The 18,662-nt window shown below is 42.6% G+C and overlaps 1 protein-coding gene across 1 annotated transcript in view; it reads left to right on the top strand.

Moving 5' to 3' along the window:
• The first annotated feature begins 13,285 nt into the window (after positions 1-13,285).
• Positions 13,286-18,662, top strand: part of rnf130 (ring finger protein 130) — a 141,631-nt gene continuing 136,254 nt past the window's right edge. The window contains 2 exon segments of the mRNA XM_072663203.1: positions 13,286-13,334; positions 13,504-13,629. Coding sequence (XP_072519304.1) covers positions 13,286-13,334; positions 13,504-13,629 — 175 coding nt within the window.

The following is an 18,662-nucleotide window of genomic DNA, read 5'->3' as shown; positions in this document are numbered from 1 at the left end:
ATAACACAATAAAAACTGATTTCAGAAGAAACAATGAATGAGCAGGTGTCCCAATATTTTTGTCCATATTAACTATAATGAATATTTAAATTAATAATAAATAAACATTATATTAAATCTGTGCGTAGTGATGTGAATGTGTTCAGTCTTTATTGTAATGTTAAAGGGAGTCTGGTTCTGTGGGCTCGACACTATATTGCCAACCGGTTACATCAACAATTCCATCAACTGCCAGTGATTACAAATTCCAGAACTGGGAACTAGATCCAAGGTCCTCTGGTGTGAAAGATAGATCTGCGCAAAGCAACGTAAATAAGGAATGGTCTTCTATCTTAACCGTTGAGCTTATTATTAATTTATAATTTGTCTGTCAGCAAATATTAGCTAAGGGAAATGGAAAAGTGGATCTTCTAAGTTCCTGAAATCACTAAAAGAAGAGAAAATGTGTCTGAAAAGATTCCCATCGCAGCTGATGGACTAACTGCCCTGTTCCACCATTTGTGTGATGCAATAAAATTCTAAAGATCAGACAGACAGAGACAGTACAGCCTAAATTTCAATAATAATAACACTCTAAATGTAGGTATTGTGATATACACTGAGGAGGAGGAGCTACAGTCTCTCATTAGGGTGAATATTAATAACGCTCTAAATGTAGGTATTGTGATATACACTGAGGAGGAGGAGCTACAGTCTCTCATTAGGGTGAATATTAATAACGCTCTAAATGTAGGTATTGTGATATACACTGAGGAGGAGGAGCTACAGTCTCTCATTAGGGTGAATATTAATAACGCTCTAAATGTAGGTACTGTGATATACACTGAGGAGGCGGAGCTACAGTCTCTCATTAGAGTGAATATTAATTACACTCTAAATGTAGGTATTGTGATATACACTGAGGAGGAGGAGCTACAGTCTCTCATTAGGGTGAATATTAATATCGCTCTAAATGTAGGTATTGTGATATACACTGAGGAGGAGGAGCTATAGTCTCTCATTAGGGTGAATATTAATAACACTCTAAATGTAGGTATTGTGATATACACTGAGGAGGCGGAGCTACAGTCTCTCATTAGGGTGAATATTAATAACTCTCTAAATGTAGGTATTGTGATATACACTGAGGAGGCGGAGCTACAGTCTCTCATTAGGGTGAATATTAATAACGCTCTAAATGTAGGTGTTGTGATATACACTGAGGAGGCGGAGCTACAGTCTCTCATTAGGGTGAATATTAATAACTCTCTAAATGTAGGTATTGTGATATACACTGAGGAGGAGGAGCTACAGTCTCTCATTAAGGTGAATATTAATATCGCTCTAAATGTAGGTATTGTGATATACACTGAGGAGGAGGAGCTACAGTCTCTCATTAGGGTGAATATTAATAACGCTCTAAATGTAGGTATTGTGATATACACTGAGGAGGAGGAGCTACAGTCTCTCATTAGGGTGAATATTAATAACGCTCTAAATGTAGGTATTGTGATATACACTGAGGAGGAGGAGCTACAGTCTCTCATTAGGGTGAATATTAATAACGCTCTAAATGTAGGTATTGTGATATACACTGAGGAGGCGGAGCTACAGTCTCTCATCAGGGTGAATATTAATAACTCTAAATGTAGGTATTGTGATATACACTGAGGAGGAGGAGCTACAGTCTCTCATTAGGGTGAATATTAATAACGCTCTAAATGTAGGTATTGTGATATACGCTGAGGAGGAGGAGCTACAGTCTCTCATTAGGGTGAATATTAATAACGCTCTAAATGTAGGTGTTGTGATATACACTGAGGAGGAGGAGCTACAGTCTCTCATTAGGGTGAATATTAATAACGCTCTAAATGTAGGTACTGTGATATACACTGAGGAGGAGGAGCTACAGTCTCTCATTAGGGTGAATATTAATAACGCTCTAAATGTAGGTATTGTGATATACACTGAGGAGGTGGAGCTACAGTCTCTCATCAGGGTGAATATTAATAACGCTCTAAATGTAGGTATTGTGATATACACTGAGGAGGAGGAGCTACAGTCTCTCATTAGGGTTAAATTGGACCAATGTTCTGTCCCACTTTGCAAAAATACCTATAAAAAAGGCAACTGTGGGCGGAGTTAGGATAAATATATTTCCATGCAGTGTCTCTGGGCACCCGGACCGTCTCTATCAGTATGTATTTTTACATTATTCTGTCCTGCACTCTCCTCTCCTCACATCTCCTCTCCTCTCCCATGTTCTGCTGCTCTCTCTCATATCTCAGAACCCCTCTCTCTCTCTCTCTCACTGTACCTTCCCGTCTCTCCAGAGCCCTGCTCACTCTCTCACTCTCCCTGAGTATCTGCTTCTCTCTCTGTCTCTCTCTCTTTAGAGTTGAGGCTTTTGTTTTCAACCAGCCTAGTTTCGAGTAGCTGCAGCAGCACAGTCCAGCTCGGCACCTTGGAAAGGGTTTCTCCCCTTTTATTACCATATTATTATTATTATTATTATTATTACTATTATCATTATTGTTGTTATTATTGTTGGTGGTGGTGCTGTAGTGCTTTATGCTGAGAGGGCGGGACTGTATGTTTAATGGGCAGTGCTGTAGTGCTGCAGACTGAAAAGGTGGCGCTGTAGTGCTGATGGCTTTATGAGCAGGGTCATGGCACTATATGCTTAGTGGGCGGGGTTGTGGTGCTGTAGAACAGTTCTGTAGTGCTGCAGACTGGAAGGGCGGAGCTGTAGTGCTGTAGTCTAAATGTTCAGGGCTATAGGTTAAATGGGCCGTTCCGTTATGCTGTAGGCTGAGTGGATAGGTGTGTAGGCCGAATGGGCAGAGCTGTAGTGCTATAGGTTGAATGGGCAGAGCTGTAGGTTAAATGGGCGGGTCTGTAGTGCTGTAAGAGGACTGGGCGGAGCTCTAGGCCTGCAGTAGTGTTGAAACTCTTTCACCTAAAGAAAAAAAAGTGGGCAAATGTTTTTTTGCAGGCGTTCTGTAAAGCTTGCCCACCTTCACAACAGTAGCTACAGAAGAACACTGTGGTGGGCGGAGCCTGGGGAGGGGAATTCTCTCAGTATTGTTTCATGCATGTTTGTTGAACAAATACAAATACAAATAGTCTGGTCTCTGGACTCCCCTGCTGTCTATTCTCTCTGTATTTTTCACATGTTTCCATCCAGCTCCCTGTCCTGCCCTCTCCTCACATCTCCTCTCCTCGACCACGGTCTTCTGTTCTCTCTCTCTCTCTCCCCCTCTCCCTCTCTCTCTCTCTCTCTCTCTCTCTCTCTCTCTCTCTCTCTCTTTCTCAAATCTCAGAACTCCTTCCTCTCCCTCACACTGTACCTTCCTCTCTGTCTTCCAGTCTCTCCAGGGCCCTGCTCACTCTCTCTCACTCTTGTTCTGCCTTGCTGTCTGTTTTCTTTTTTCTTTTTTTTCTTTTTTTTGTTACCCCCTCTATCTTCCTGTATGCAAGCACAGTGCATTCCCTGGTCAGCCTCAGCATGTCTAAATAAAGGCCAGGGCTTCGAGAGAGCGAGAGAGAGAGAGAGAGAGAGGGAGAGAGCTGGAGAATGTTTAGTAAGGTAAGTGAATTGCTGAGTGGTGCTGAGCGAGGGAGAAAAAAAGGAGGAGTGCTGATCCTCACAGGAAAATCGCAAATATTTAAATGCGAATCTCTTCTAAATCCCCCCGTCCACTTACTGCAGAGAGAGAGGGAGAGAGAGGGGAGGAGAGAGAGAGAGCAGCCAGAAAAGAGAATCTCAAAGAGGAGAATGAAGACGAGAGCGGTGGAGATAAGAGAGCGAGACGAAAGTAAAGAGACTAAAAGTTTAGGAGAGTGAGATAGAGAGAAGGAGAGAGAGAAAGAAAAAAACTATAAAGAGATCTGATCATTACCTTGGTGAATGCAATTCAAGCCTGAAGACTCTCAGTTTCAAGCTTATTCATGGAGGCTTATGCCACCCCCTTTGAAACCTCTTCAGATCAGACTGCCTGCAGATACAGCGCTTACTGGCATATTTGCAAAAATGAAGATTTGGTGTAACTCCACGCTCTGAAACTTTGTCTGAAAGTAGCCGATCTACAGGGGCTTCTGGCCTATTGGCTCCTCTGGTTCGTGGAGTTCCCAGGCAGTGTCTAGTATTGTTCTATTTGTGCTCTGTCTGCAAAGGCACTCTTAAGGGTTCTGCATGGAAAACGCATGGCAGGGCACAGAGCGCATCACAGCGAGGCTGTTCTTATACTCACATATCATTACTGTCATGCAAAACCCATAAAAAAACAGCATGTGAATCCGGCAGTTGGTCTTTATAATGTATCAGAATTTCATGATGAATAGACCAATAGAAATGATCCAAAAGCTCCATGCGGGCGGTGGCGGAGTAATATTATGGGATTTTTACTTTAGAACAGTTGGTGCTGTAGAACAGTGGTCTATTGCGCTGCCACTATGGCCCGGGGGTCGCAAGTTCTAATCCTGAGCCATGCTGCTTTGCCATCAATGGTCAGAGTCTAAGAGAGCACAACTGAACTAGATGGCGCTCTCTCCCCTCATCACTCTTAAGCGATGTCGGCCAGCACAGGCATCTGTCAGTCTGGCTTCGCATGGATCAGAGGAGACGTGTGTTAAGTCCTTACCTATCTAGTGTCTGTAGCAGTGCTGGTGAAATGGGGGAGCTACGGACAGGTGGGTTGACTGGCAGTATCAAATTGAGAGGAAAGGAAAATTCAACAAAACTAAATAAGTAAATAAAAATAAATGAAAAAGCACGTCTTGTGAACGAGGCCTTAAAAAGTTTTTACTTAGAATGAAAATCTAATAGTTTTAAAAGTTAATGTGTCTGGCACAGTTCTTGAACCTGCAGGGATGGCGGGGGCAGAGTCAACCCCCTGGACAACTGGTTGGGACCGAACTGGTGACGGTGGGGAGGAAGGAGGGAAATAAATAACTTAATTTTAATAAGTACATTATGTGTCTAAGTCAAGTTCTTTTAAAGACAGGTGGAAGCTGGTGATTGGTAAGTGAAAAGGTGATGTGGCATTGTCTCCTGGTAGAATGTCCGCAAAAGCTTTCATTTCCAAGGACAATCAGATCCATTGATATAAGAGCTGTGAACAATTCTGTGCTTTATAAACACACCATGAATCTGGACTTTTCTTAAGAACATATTCTAAGGAAGATATTGGTGAATATGTCTTGCTAGCATGCTAACATTAGCTCAATTACATTACAAAACAGCCCTCTCAGTCTATCCTAACAGTGGAGCAAACCCACACTAAATCATTAGAAATGAGCACAGCCATTTAAATGTAGGTATGGTTCTACAAACCAGTGATGATTACGACATACTGTCAGATGTGGATAACTCTATGACAAAAAGTGGCACATACTGAAAATGCCTTGAAGAACAAGTCATTCGAAAAGGACTGACGGCCTGAGGAATGTTCCTTATTGGTCAAAAACTGTTTACAAGCTGAAATCCCAAATATAGCCTGCCCTAGAGGAGGTAAGATATGGCAGAGAATCCAGGGCTATATCAAACCAGTTAGCAGGATAGACTGAAAGCCCTGCCTCCAGCATTGAGCTGTGGAGCTGTGTTCACTGGAATGATGGTGGATCCATCCAGTACTATTGGGATGAGTTGGGGATGATGAGGTGGGGTGGTGATTATCCAAAAACCTCACTATCGCTCTTGTCGCTGAATGCCATCATATCCTCACAGCTATGCTCCTGCAAAATGCTGTAGAAAGTCTTCTTCTCTGGACAGTAGAGACAGTTCCTCCAACAGAAGCAGATTTAGCTCTTTATAATAGCCTTGATTTCAGAAGAAACAATGAATGACCAGGTGTCCCAATACTTTTGTCCATATAGTATCATGTCTTCGTTTTTAGGAGTGTGAGGTTTGAAATTGGGGGAAATGAACCCTATAAAACCCATTTTCATATCAACTCATGAATCTCAGCAACAAGCTAACATGGCTGCTAGTGAATCCACCAATTAGCAATTTTCATGGCTGTATTCTGCTAACTGCCATTCAGATCAATCAACTGCAACGTTAGCTTCCCTACCAGAGCTGCTTCCTAAATGCATGTCTACGCTCGCAATGCACGGCTCTCTGCGCCGTCCTTCTCCTCGCTTTCAATTTATCACACCATTTGTAGAGCTTAGATAAGTGTGCTCGAAATAACACCTGCATCTGAAGCTTGAAGAAAACAGCAAGTGTGTGTGTGTGGTGAGTGTGTGTGTGTGAGCTCACGCACACACACACACTAACACACACGACAGATCGTTTCCCCTCCTGTGGAATCTGATATGTGCCTGGCAGATACATTAGGCCAGCATGGGGATAATGTACGTGTGCAAGTTTCCAAGAGAAGTTTTTATACATGGGCCATGAAAATAATGCTTTCCTGAGCACACTGAGGATTTGCTCCTCACGGGCACGGAACAATCAGTAGCACCACATTGCCCCCTTTTGGCAGCGTGGGAGAAAAGCAGCAGTGCAGCTCAGGGAACCCTCCGGATGATCTAGCTGGATGTGGATGGTGCGGAAGATTGTGCCTCTGTGGGGTCAAGCCGGCTTACGGTGGTTTACATCAGGCTCTGGGTCTTCAGGAAAGACATCAGCTGACTATCCAAACATACTGGCTTTGACCTCCACCTGTTATCTATGGGACACCTTCTAGATATGGAGCATAATTTGGTCGATGAAGAGCCTAGGTTGATTGATAAGCCAAGGACGTGGTCCATCACTAATACAGCACTCGCCAGGCCGTGACTGAGTAAGGGAAAGTTTGGATTCACTTCTGTGAGGGATTTCAGCTCGACTCAGAGAACGGTTTAATTTGGACGTTTTTTTCTGATATGTTCATTCAAGCTGTTCAGTCACCAGTCAAGTAAGACTAAGCCTTAGAGCGCTTGCTGTCAAATCCACTGACTCCTTAATTCTAATACAGGGTCTGCCTGACATTTTATGGATAATGCCATTATAAGTTTTCGTTCAATTTCGGTGACATTGTTCAGTGACACTGTGTTGCATCATGTCCGTATTACGGCACTGTATATTACTGCAAGACAGCGTTCGAATGGAACATAGCCTTGGGAGATAGCATAATGAAGTGTTCATATATCACTTACTATTACAAAAAGTTAAGCTGTCTATCAATTTACTGGTAGCATTAAGAGGTTTTTTTGCTTATTTTTTTTTCTCCAGTTTAGTCAATAACCCATTAGAAATTAAACAGGGACAAGAGCACCAATCAAGGACACATCCCATGAATTTGAAGCCTGCTGTCATGTTGCGTCAAACTACGAACTTTACAGCATTTCCCAGGGCGTTTTGGCCACTTTTTTGCCAAAAAATGGATTCTAGGCTCGTTATGGCAGGTTTGTTGTGACATTGGAAAGTTTCCCCTGAACCACGGATGGATTCGGACCTGCATTTTCTGCAAAATGATAAATAATAGGTTTGTTTAAATGTTGGTTCCTTTGGTACCAATGTTGTTCCAGGCACCTGTTGTTGGGGGTGTGTCACCTGCAGACCAGAAGAACATTTCTAGCCATGCAGCCTCTCATAAGAGTGATGAGTACTTTTTTATAATGCTCTCAGTTCAAGCACTCAAATCGCTCTCCATCGTCTTCCCCATGAATGCAGGAGTTGAACAACAAGCTAAGCCGATCAGGCTCTTCGAAGTGCTGAACTTGCAGCAGACGGCATTCCAGTGGAACATAGCCCTGGGAGCTCTCACAATGAAGTGCTCGTATATTCTCCACTCTGACACTAAGCTGTCTGTCACTTTCATTGTAGGTTTTCTTTTCTTTTGTTCATTTTCCAGGTTTACACAATACATAAGATTCCCCCCGCCTGTGCAGGGGAAAGAATGTATACACAGTTCCTCACGGTATTGGCTCCATTGCTCGACTCTGCATCCAGGATAAATTCTGGACTTTTCTTGGGGGAGCCCGCTGCCATCACTAATAATATATATTTCAAATATATAATATGATTTTAAAAATTGTTTTGTTCATTATTAAGTGAATTGCTAAGTCATTATTTTTGAAATGCTCTCATTCCTTTAGGATACCATCTCATAATGTTATGATACTAAGTCATTATTTTGAGATACTATAGAAAGAAATATCACAAGAAATATCTCATATTGAGAAATTACACCATTATTAAGTTTTATTTATATTAAGTGGCAGGAATGGACTTCTACAGATATGAAGTGGGACACGGGAAATCTGTTAATAATCCATTACGTTTACTTGGATGTCTCAGATATCACTGATAGTCTGTTATGATTACATCACAATAAAGTGACACTCATCCTTTTATTGTTTTCTGCTTTTTTGCTACTTTATTTAGAACAGTGGTTATTGCTCAAGGCGTGGCCTGCGCTCGCTGGAGGTGGGTGTGGCTATTCAAATCTATCGATTTCCAAACCCACACACAGAAACAGATTACTAAATCATCCTAAAGATAAAGAGAAATCAGTATAAAGCAGTACGCTATATGGACAAAAGTATTGGGACACCTTCTTACTTTTGGTCTTAAATCAAGGGTATTAAAGAGTTTCTCCTGCTTTTGTTAGTCTCTACTGTCCAGAGAAGAAGACTTTCTACTAGATTTTGGAGGAGCATTGCTGTGAGGATTTGATTGCATTCAGTTACAAGAGCATTAGTGAGGTCAGGATGCTGAATAAACCCCACCCACCCAACTCCCCACCTCATCCAAAAAGTACTGGATGGAGATGTCACTGATAGTTACGAGTTTATTACATCACAATAAAGTGACACTTATCCTTCTATTGTTTTCTGCTTTTTTTGTTTGGCAACACTTTTTTTAGAACAGTAGTTATTGCTCAAGGCGTGGCCTGCGCTCATGCTGGAGCAAATAAGAAGTCTATGTAAGTGTAAAGATTCATGTAGCCTGTTTACGATGTTCGCGATACTCTGGCATAGCATTTGACAGGCTCTCTCACCCAAAGTGAGGGATATAATGACATGACAAGTTCTCATCAGGTTGGTCGAGGTGAAGCTGCACCTTGGTTCATCCAAAGCAAACCCAGAATACTGTTTTCAGATCTGTTCTCTGAGTTCTCCGAGTCAGAAACGAGTTCTACAACAGCTTTCTAATGTGACCAGTGCTACCCAACTCTCTGAATAATCATTGGTTGCTCTCAGTGGTGCTCCATCATGCTCTTAGAGAAGATCTTAGAGAGTAATAAAACAATAGATATGAATAAGTGCTAGTCCTGTAGTTCTGCTGTAATTGACCAGGTTCTCCTGCAGGAGCGATGATGGCTTGTGCTCACTGTAAGCCCTTGGGTCACCTTTCTCCTTTTTTAATTACTTTTTCATTTTGGAAAGATTCCTCAGGATGCTCTCCTCCCTGCTCGTCTTCTCCAGCCATGATTAGCAGCACATAAAGGTTTACTATTTGGTCTGAAAAAAAAACACAAACAGTCCACAAACAGAGTCCCTGTGAGACTGCTTTTCTGTACTAGAAATGATTTTCTGAGAATAACTGTATGTATTTGTTCCTTGGTTCCTTAGTGGTCCCTTCCTTCTCCTCGTGCTCTTTGGGAGGGTCTCCTTTTAAGTCTTGGTTCCTTTTAGTGGTTCTTCATTATGGTCATACAGAGCTTCTTCTTTTGACACTTGGTTCCTCACAGTGGTTATTTCTTAGGGAAGTTCTTTTGAATTTGAGTTCTTCTCAGTAGTTTCACCACAGGCATTACGAGAGGCTTTCCCCTCTTATGGATCTTAAGGGAGGTTCTCTTTGATTTGGGGCTCTTCCCAGTTGTTTTTCCTCATCCTCTTAGGATTCCTTTTGAATCTTGATTCTTCTGAGTGGTTTTACTCATCCTCTTAGGAAGGTTCTCCTCATGCTGTCTCCCTCTGCGATGCTCACTGGGGGGCTCCACCCAAAATCCTGGGTTAAAGCTGTAGTGGGACGATGTCTGCTGGAGAGACAAACAAATAAAACTTAACTGAATGAAACGCTTACTTCACTTTATTGAGGGCTGGAGAATCACAACATCTGTTTTCACTAATTAGCTTCCTTTATTTGTTAGAGAATTGAACTCATGAGTGAAATCCCATGGTGCTCTTGTTCATAGCTGGAATGAGTACCTGTGCTCGCTGGAGGTGGGTGTGGCTATTCAAATCTATCGATTTCCAAACCCACACACAGAAACAGATTACTAAATCATCCTAAAGATAAAGAGAAATCAGTATATATCATTATATGGACAAAAGTATTGGGACACCTGTTCACTTTTGGTCTGAAATCAAGGGTATTAAAGAGCTGATCCTGCTTTTGTTGGAGTAACTGCCTCTACTGTCCAGAGAAGAAGACTCTACTAGATTTTGGAGGAGCATTGCTGTGAGGATTTGATTGCATTCAGTTACAAGAACATTAGTGAGATCAGGATGCTAAATAAACCCCACCCACCCAACTCCCCATCTCATCCCAAAAGTACTGGATGGAGCTCCTCCACCATCATTCCAGAGAAGACAGTTACTCCACTGATCCACAGCTCAATGCTTGGGGGCTTTATACCCCTCTAGCCCACGCCTGGCATTAGGCAGCATGGTGTCGGAGAGTCCTGTGCTGCTTCTCTATAGGTATTAGACAAACTGTCAGTGTCAGCAACATAAGGCAGCTGAATGCATTCATCAGAAGGAGTGTCCACAAACATTTGGACATAATGTGTATATCAAACAAATCATTCAGCATGTCTTAGAGGAAGGCCGTGACAGCCTCCACCCTCCCAGCACTGGCAGCTTTGTGTGATAGGGGGAGTCCTGGACAGTGGGGGATTGGAAAAGACTAAACCGAGGAGAAAAATCAAAAACAGCTTCATTTCTGACGGAGTTAAAAACGGAATTCTTATTAGTGCATCAGGCTGCTATTCTTCTGAATTTATGGATGTTTGAAAAGCAAAAACAGTTACAAAACAAGTCCCTATTAAACACCCATGACTGGTTTCCTTTCTACAGAACCTTTCAGCCACAGATGGCGCATGACACAGCTGGGATTCGAACCTAAACTTCAGCAGCTGGGCTCAGAGAGCCGCAGAACATCAGTTTGGATGTTTTGCTTTCCTTCAGGGATTCCCTCGCATCTTTGGGACGCCTCTGTAAATCTACTGCTACCCTAACTTAAACTCCAGCCTGAGCGTAGAACCCTGTCTTTCACTATTTTCTAACCTAAAGAGTCCATTCCTTTTGAGAAAGAGACGAGAAACATCTCGCGGGGGAACGGGGTTGGGGAGATTTAGAGGGGGAAAAAAGTAATCAAAAAAAGAAAAAAAGCACAGCTAGGACAATCTCCAAAATGGTTCTGTGCAGAAGGATTCCTCTGGGCGCCATCAGCGCAGAAACCATTCAGTGTCTCCTAAAGCTTCTCCTGCTGCCGCCGATGTGAGATTCCATTACAGAAGAAATGGGATAGCAACACAATTATCTCAAGTTCAATTCTCCAAGCCCCATTGTGTCTGCAAACTGAGACCTGGGCTGGGATTACCGTGGGTTGGGTTGGGTTGGGAAGGGTTTGGGAGGGGGGATATGGGGCTGGGGGGGGGGGACACAAACTGCCGTTCCCCGGGATGCACTAAGCTTTTTTTTCCATCAGAGAGAAAAGGAAGAAAGACAGAGACACAAGAAAGAGAAAGGCATGGCTCACGATTCAAAAGATTGGCCTTGGATGGCTCGAAGCAGGAGAGGCCTCAGTTGTGAGAAACATCTCAGGAGACTGTCTGGAGGACACGTCTCTGGACAACAACAACAGAGACAGAGGGAATGAAAGAGAAGGAAAAACAGAAATGGAGAGAAAATATGAAATCAAAAAGGCAATTCAGAGCACATTCAGAAGCAGCGGTGATAAGGCTCAGAAAGTGCCCGTGTGCCTAGGCTCGCGAAACGACACTCAGAATGACTAAAGACTCTTCCCATGATGCCTCGTTTTTCTCTCTGCCATTGTTTATCATACAATGATGCAATTATGTGCAAGGTCCAATGCTGTGGCAGCACTCCACCGACTCTATATTGCGCAAGCTGCTGATTAAAAGTCACTTTTTCTGAAAGCAGGCACTAGTCTTGAGGGAACTGCAGGCTGTCTGTGAAGTGCAGTCTTGACGGTAAATAGGCTAAGATAAAAATATACATCATTAGCGGCATTTTGACTGGAGCCAGGGTTCTGATCCCCAGTAATTATGTTTTTGGATTCTCGGTTGGTGTGCTTTTTCAATAAGTGTGAAGATTTGGAGGTTTTGGGCGGCTCGATGCGGCACCTCGGTCCCGTAAATACGGCACTAATAGCAGGATTGACTTTTGTGTGTCAATATTAATTGCCTTGGAAATAAAGAAGTAATATAGCTTATTTTAGAACGAATCTGTTTGGACTATAGGGCATCATTTATACTGACAGTTATGATCACAACGACTGAACCCATGTAAACTATATAAAGATTTATAAAGACTTAATTCCATCTAGTGTCAGATGTCATAACATGCTCTGTGATGAAATGACATCAAAAAAGACAAAAGCAGCTATTGTCAACTGATGCTTAGTCCTATTTATGTCTGTTTATGTTGATTTATGTCAGTTATGTAGGTGTCATGTATAAATAGCGGTTTTGAATAGTGAATAGTGGGAAGTGTTACAGACGATTTAATTAAAAATCTAACTTATAGCTTCCTCAAATGCAGACAGTCAGACTTTTGAGAAGTATTAGTGTTAAATGTACATTTCAGTCAGAATACAAACACAAATATGCTTCAGTTAAACTTTCCAAACAGTCCAAATATTGCAATTTAATTGAGTTTATGTCCGGCATGGAATGCTGAGTTTATTGTAACATCTGATAACATAGAAAACTCAACATTTTATCGAATAATATTAATTAAATGTTTATTTGCAATTCGATTTGCAAATCAGAGTAGAATTAGTCTACAGAAATCGTATAGAATTTTTTTCTCTAGTTTGAAACAGCTGGAATTGGGTGGAACACGCCGGTTCAGGGTTTTTTCAGCCTACTATTAGCATAACATACACTTTAAAGTTTCTTCAGCAGTAGAATCCACTAACACAGCTAGATCTGTACAACACCCTTCCCCTAAGCAGTGCAGAATCATATAAAGAACGTTATCTCTTAGTTGTCTGCGCTCAGGTACTTGTTGAGCCTCTCGGTTGCAGATATTCAGGCTTTGAATTTTAGTAAGTGCAACAAAAAGCATTCTGAGGCGCACACAGCCAACAAAACAAGGAGATACTCTGTGATAACAGTTAATTATGTCCTGGGAGATAAAGCACAAGGGGGAAAAGGAGAGAAAGAAGAGAAGTGAGCTGAAGCTGAAGTTCCCTCAGTTATCAGACCTGGAACACAAACTTCATTTGAAGCCAGACGACGCAGCTTTATAAACTTGTTAACAGGAAATAAAAGGTGTGCTGGATACAAAAGCTAACCGCACCCTCGATTTTGCCGGACTTTATCTGCCTTCTACCCGCAGACAAAAGGGATTTCACAGCCGCTAATTACACCAGCTGCTCTGAAACAGGAACAGAAAGGAAATCCTTTTGCTGGCCCGGACTGAGGGCCAACTCCGGCTTGACCTTCGTGGCGGAGCGTGTGGACGGTTTGATTGGTGATGGAACGATTAGTACACTGAGCACTCTGAGCGACTCTCCAGCCAAGAAGGGCTTAATCTCATCCACCACTCTTAAAAGTGTGGAAGTGTGTGGAGAGAAGCAGAGGGAGAGGATTTGGGGTTGAATTTCACTCGATCAGTGCAGCACCTCAAAAAGTACCAGTTTCAGCTATACCTCAGTACTAAATGCTAATTGAAGTAATAAACTCTAAATGCTCGCCTTGAGCCTCATTCCCTAATATCTGAGCTGTTGAGAAACGTCCTAGCAGGAAGTCTAGGTCAGATTTAGTGTTTAGTGAAGTGTTTTCTAAAAAGTGCAGAATTGTTCACAGCTGTTCTTATAATGATGGATCCCACCATCCTCCTAAACTGAACACATCCCCCCATTCATGCTGTAGAAAAGATGGAGGAGGCTTTGGTTCTTGTTGGATGCGCTGTGTTTTTTCCTGAAGCAGTGGGAGCTCATTCATACCCCTACCCAATTATCATGCTCTTTTAGACATCAGTCAAATCGTGTCTCTGCTTACAATGGAAGAAGTGGAACAATGGAAATGACTGTAATGAAACCATGGATGCCGGTAACAACCTTTCTGCCCAAACAATGGAAAAGAGCATGGCATTTCTTATATGTGCTGTACCCTGTCCCAGGCTGAGTTCATTCCAAACCAGGAGTGGTCATAATATTCAGATATGACTCTGACAGTGGGCTAAGGGTGGTAGCATCTTGGAAACCACTAACGTTGTGGGACATTCTAGAGACGGTGTACTGAAGGTATACCAAGAATGGACCTCTCGCATGCCAAATGTGAGGAAAGTTGTGAGAGTGAAAATGCTAGAACAGTATGAAAACACTTGGAGAAGTGAGATTGTATTAAAGAACTGGAAAAGGATTTTAAGATGAAAGGTCATTTTTCATCATGCATTATGATTATAATGCGCTCATTACGTATTATACTGTCAGAGCCACATAAGCTCAGCCCGGCTTGCATGGTTACATCTAACAGTTAACATTGCTCGTGTAAAGAATTGCATTAATATTCAGTCCTCGTCCTGTACGGAGCTTCAAATGTGCACTGCAGACTTTTTATTCCATTTGTTATTATTAACAATGTGGCAAAAATGTCCAGGATGATTCTTCTTTCTTTGAAACAGGACGAGTGTCTGTAATTTCCCCGCTCGCGGTGGCTGTTTCGGCTCTACTCTTCTCTCTTTTCGGCTCTGTCGGTTTACCACTCCTATAATTTATGATCCAGTCCTCTAATGAACAATCAGTTTCTATCACACAAATGGCCCTCTTATTTACAAATACGAGCCTATTTACAAGCTTATTTACTAACATCTGGGCTGTTAGTTACATGGCAGAAAGCACCGCAGTTAACACTCCTACCCTCGAACCAGCTGTGCGTGTTGAATAGCACTGCAGTGGGCTGTTTCATCCACAATATATCAGCTAGATGAAAATCACTGCCAGAGTAGAGTTCATTTACATCAGCTATGTGTTAATACCAACACTTTCTTACAATCAGCAAGACTGCTTTTGTGTTGTTATTTTATTGAGAGCCGTGGGGAACCCTCAGCATCTTCCAGGCCTTCAGAGAAGGCGTAATGTTTTCTGGGAACTAAAAGAAAACACACAGTCTATTTTAATGTAATTGTATATAATAGAATCATCATACTTGTTTGTTATTTAACCCCTTTACACAGCAATGCTTATCACACACTATGGCGTATTACTCAGTAACTACAGAGGCGCCTGTACAAATTTGAGGGTCTGTTCTCTGGTAATCAGAAGTGGTGGTACCTGTGTTATCTAGGTAGATACAGCCAAGTGAGCTCTCCCATTGTTCAGGCCTTCAGGAGATGGACCGAATGTCTTACATGCCAGATTAACCACCAACATACTTAGGAAGTCACCTGTGACGCTGTGTACAAGCTTATGATACAGCATAAAGAGTCTGTTTAGTCTAGAAGAGGCAAAAACATGTTCACTTAGAGGTAACATACATTCACCATACATACATACATCTCCATTTCAGTTGTGGGGGCGGGACAGCAGGCTAATAATCACACTTAGCAGCAGAACCAATCAAAATCCCAGTTTCAGCATCAGGACGTTACATATCCCAAACAGTGACAGCAATGGGAATGAGTGTAATGAAACCATGGAGACTAAACAATGGAAAAGAGCATAGGGTTTCAAAGTGAATGACTGTACCGTTACCATGGAAATAGGTGTAATGTAACAATAGAAACTAGTATGGAATTTGATGTGTGTGCACAAACACACAAAAGCTCAGTGCAAAGATACTAAAACCTCACCAACATCACAAAGATAAAAAACACCTTTTGTTCTTTTTTCTTCCTTCATGAGCTCAGAGAAGCTCTGGCTGTGAGCGTGGATTAGCGATGTAGCAGGGTGAGCTAAAAGCTAATTCAATTAATCTGCTCTCTCATTAGCTGCAGATGTGGGGCAGGCAGGAGAAAGGAAGGTGAGAAAATAGCCGTAATCACCCGAGTCTCAGGAAAATCACAGCGTTCTCTCCAGAGGCGGCTGTATCCCTCCTCTGGAGAGGTGAGAGAGAGAGGAGGGCGAGGGAGCTTATAAAGCTCAGAAAGCCATCAGCTCATTTACACCTCCACTCCATTCTCACGCCAGACGGGCTGATGGAAGACAGCGCAGATAATGAGTCGAGACTTCACTGTCATGGCGATGGCCGTTGCTATGACCACACCTTATTAAAGCCTTTTTATCGTGTTTTGAGTCGTTAGGTTGTGTTAAAGGTTAGTGGGAGGAATGTTACAGTTTATCTTCCGCAGTCTGTCTGTGTTTGCCTCTTTGTGTGTGGTGTAAGAGGTGTGTGTCGTCTCATGAGTGACCTTTTTTTATTTCATGGGCCTGGAACAGATGTGTGTGTGTGAGAGGACCTCGCTATTTACCCACTAATGCAAAGCTACAAAATGCCACGGCTACGTTCACAGCATTTAGCCGACTCTATTACCCAGAGCTCTTACCTGTGAATCACTGTGAATCACCTTCCACAGGTAGGAGAATGTAAAGTTTGGAGTCTTGATGGAGGACGTTATGGTGCTGATTGGTGTAGGATGGTGTGCTTGCCTGGCTGGGGAATTGAACCCTTCTGCCACAGGGAAGGCAGTGCTGACAGGGTGGATTATTCTCTCATCACATGACTCTCAGCTTATAGGGATGGGTGTGGTGTTACCATGGAAACAGATGTAGTGGCATCGTGGAAATGGGTGTAGCATAACCAAGTCTAACAAATGAAGCAGGTGTGAAAAGCCTTGACATGTGTGTAGTGTAACCATGGGAAACAAAGTGTAATAAAAATATGCAACAGGGTGTAGCATGAATAGGTGTAGCGTAACCATGGGAATAAGTATAACAGAATGATTGTGGTAGATTGGTGTAGCACAACTACAAAAGTGGGTGTGACATTACCGTAGAAACTGTGTATTGTAGGTGTAACATAGTCAAGGAAACAGGTATATTGTAATTGGGAAAACGGATGTAGCATAACCAATAAACAATAAATAAGTGTGATGTAACCATGGAAACAAGTTGTGATTGTGGAAATTGGTGAAGAATGATCAAGGAAGTGGGTGTAACATAAACATGGAAACATGGAAACAAGAGTAATAGAAACATGGAATTGAGTGGAGCATAACCATAGATGTGGGTGTGGTGTTACCATGAAAACGGGTGTAGTGCTACAATGAAAATGGCGTAACAAACATTAGACTGGTTGTAGCATAACCATGGAAGTGCACCTGGTGTAACCATGGAAACAGGTTTAGTCTGATTGAGGAAATTGGTGTCACACCACCATGTAAGTGGGTGTAGTGGAAGGACAGGTCCACTCCGTCATCAGTGTGACAAGACAGTGCCAGCACCGAACTCAATGCAGCGACTAGACAGAACAGTGTACCGTGTGAGAGCAGCCCTGCGAGCGGTGGGTGCTAAAGAGAGGAGAGCTGAAGGATGCTCTCAGTCAGACTGTATTCTCTGTATGAATGCAGCACCCTTGACATGATCAAGTTCATCTCCTTCCTTTGGAGAGCACTTCCTATTCAAATCCCGCTCCATATTCATCATGTTTACTTTGAGTCTGAGAGTCATTTGAAATGTAAGACCCACCGTGCAGCACATTCAGAACTCCAGTGTTGCTTAACGGTGACACAAGAACACTTTTGTTATAATTGGGGAATTCTCCTCACATTCAGGAAGCAGCAATAACAGATACAGTCTAGTCGGAGGGGAAACGTTCCTCTCTGGCTGACCCGGACTGCAGACGGGGGAAAACAGAAACACAGGGGAGCTGAAGGGTAGAAAAAGATTTTGTAGCACTGCTTCTTGGAGCATTGCTGTGAAGAATTGATTGCATCCAGGGAGAGAGGTCAGGATGTTGGATGATCACCACCCCACCTAATTGTCTTCAACTCCTCAACTCATCCCAAATGGACAGGATGGAGGTTAGGTTAGGTTCATGTTTATTTACTCCAGAGGGTCCTATTCTATTGGCAATAGAATAGAAAACTTATTTACTTAACGAAAGCTGTGTATGTGTGATGCACTAGACGCCTGGTTACAGCATCTCCAAACCACCTAGCAGGTCTTGTGGGATGCTCCCGGTATGCACTGATCAGTATCTACCAAAAGTGCCCTAAGTTAGGACATCCGGTTGAACCGGTGACAGGTTCCCAGGGCTCACTGATGTTCATGGAGCCCCCCCCCTTACAACTTACAGAACAAAATATCTGCTGCTAACGTCTTAGAGCTGTTTTGGTGGCACCAGGGGGACCTACAGAATATTAGACAGGAGGTTTGACCTATACATTGTATATGGTCTGTTTTGTACAGGTTTCATGATGGTATCCTGAGGAACAGGAGTTTTGCTCTTTATTTGCACATGCTGTAGGTGTTGACACAGAGAACAGGTAATAAAGGCAAAAAGGAGTCCAGAGGTGGTCTGCCTGCTTGCGTTGAGGTGTTCTCCTCTAATTGG

Source organism: Salminus brasiliensis, chromosome 19, assembly GCF_030463535.1.
Source record: "Salminus brasiliensis chromosome 19, fSalBra1.hap2, whole genome shotgun sequence".
Taxonomy (NCBI): domain Eukaryota; kingdom Metazoa; phylum Chordata; class Actinopteri; order Characiformes; family Bryconidae; genus Salminus; species Salminus brasiliensis.
Note: the sequence above shows the minus strand (reverse complement) of the source record. Positions and strands in the feature narration are given on the sequence as shown.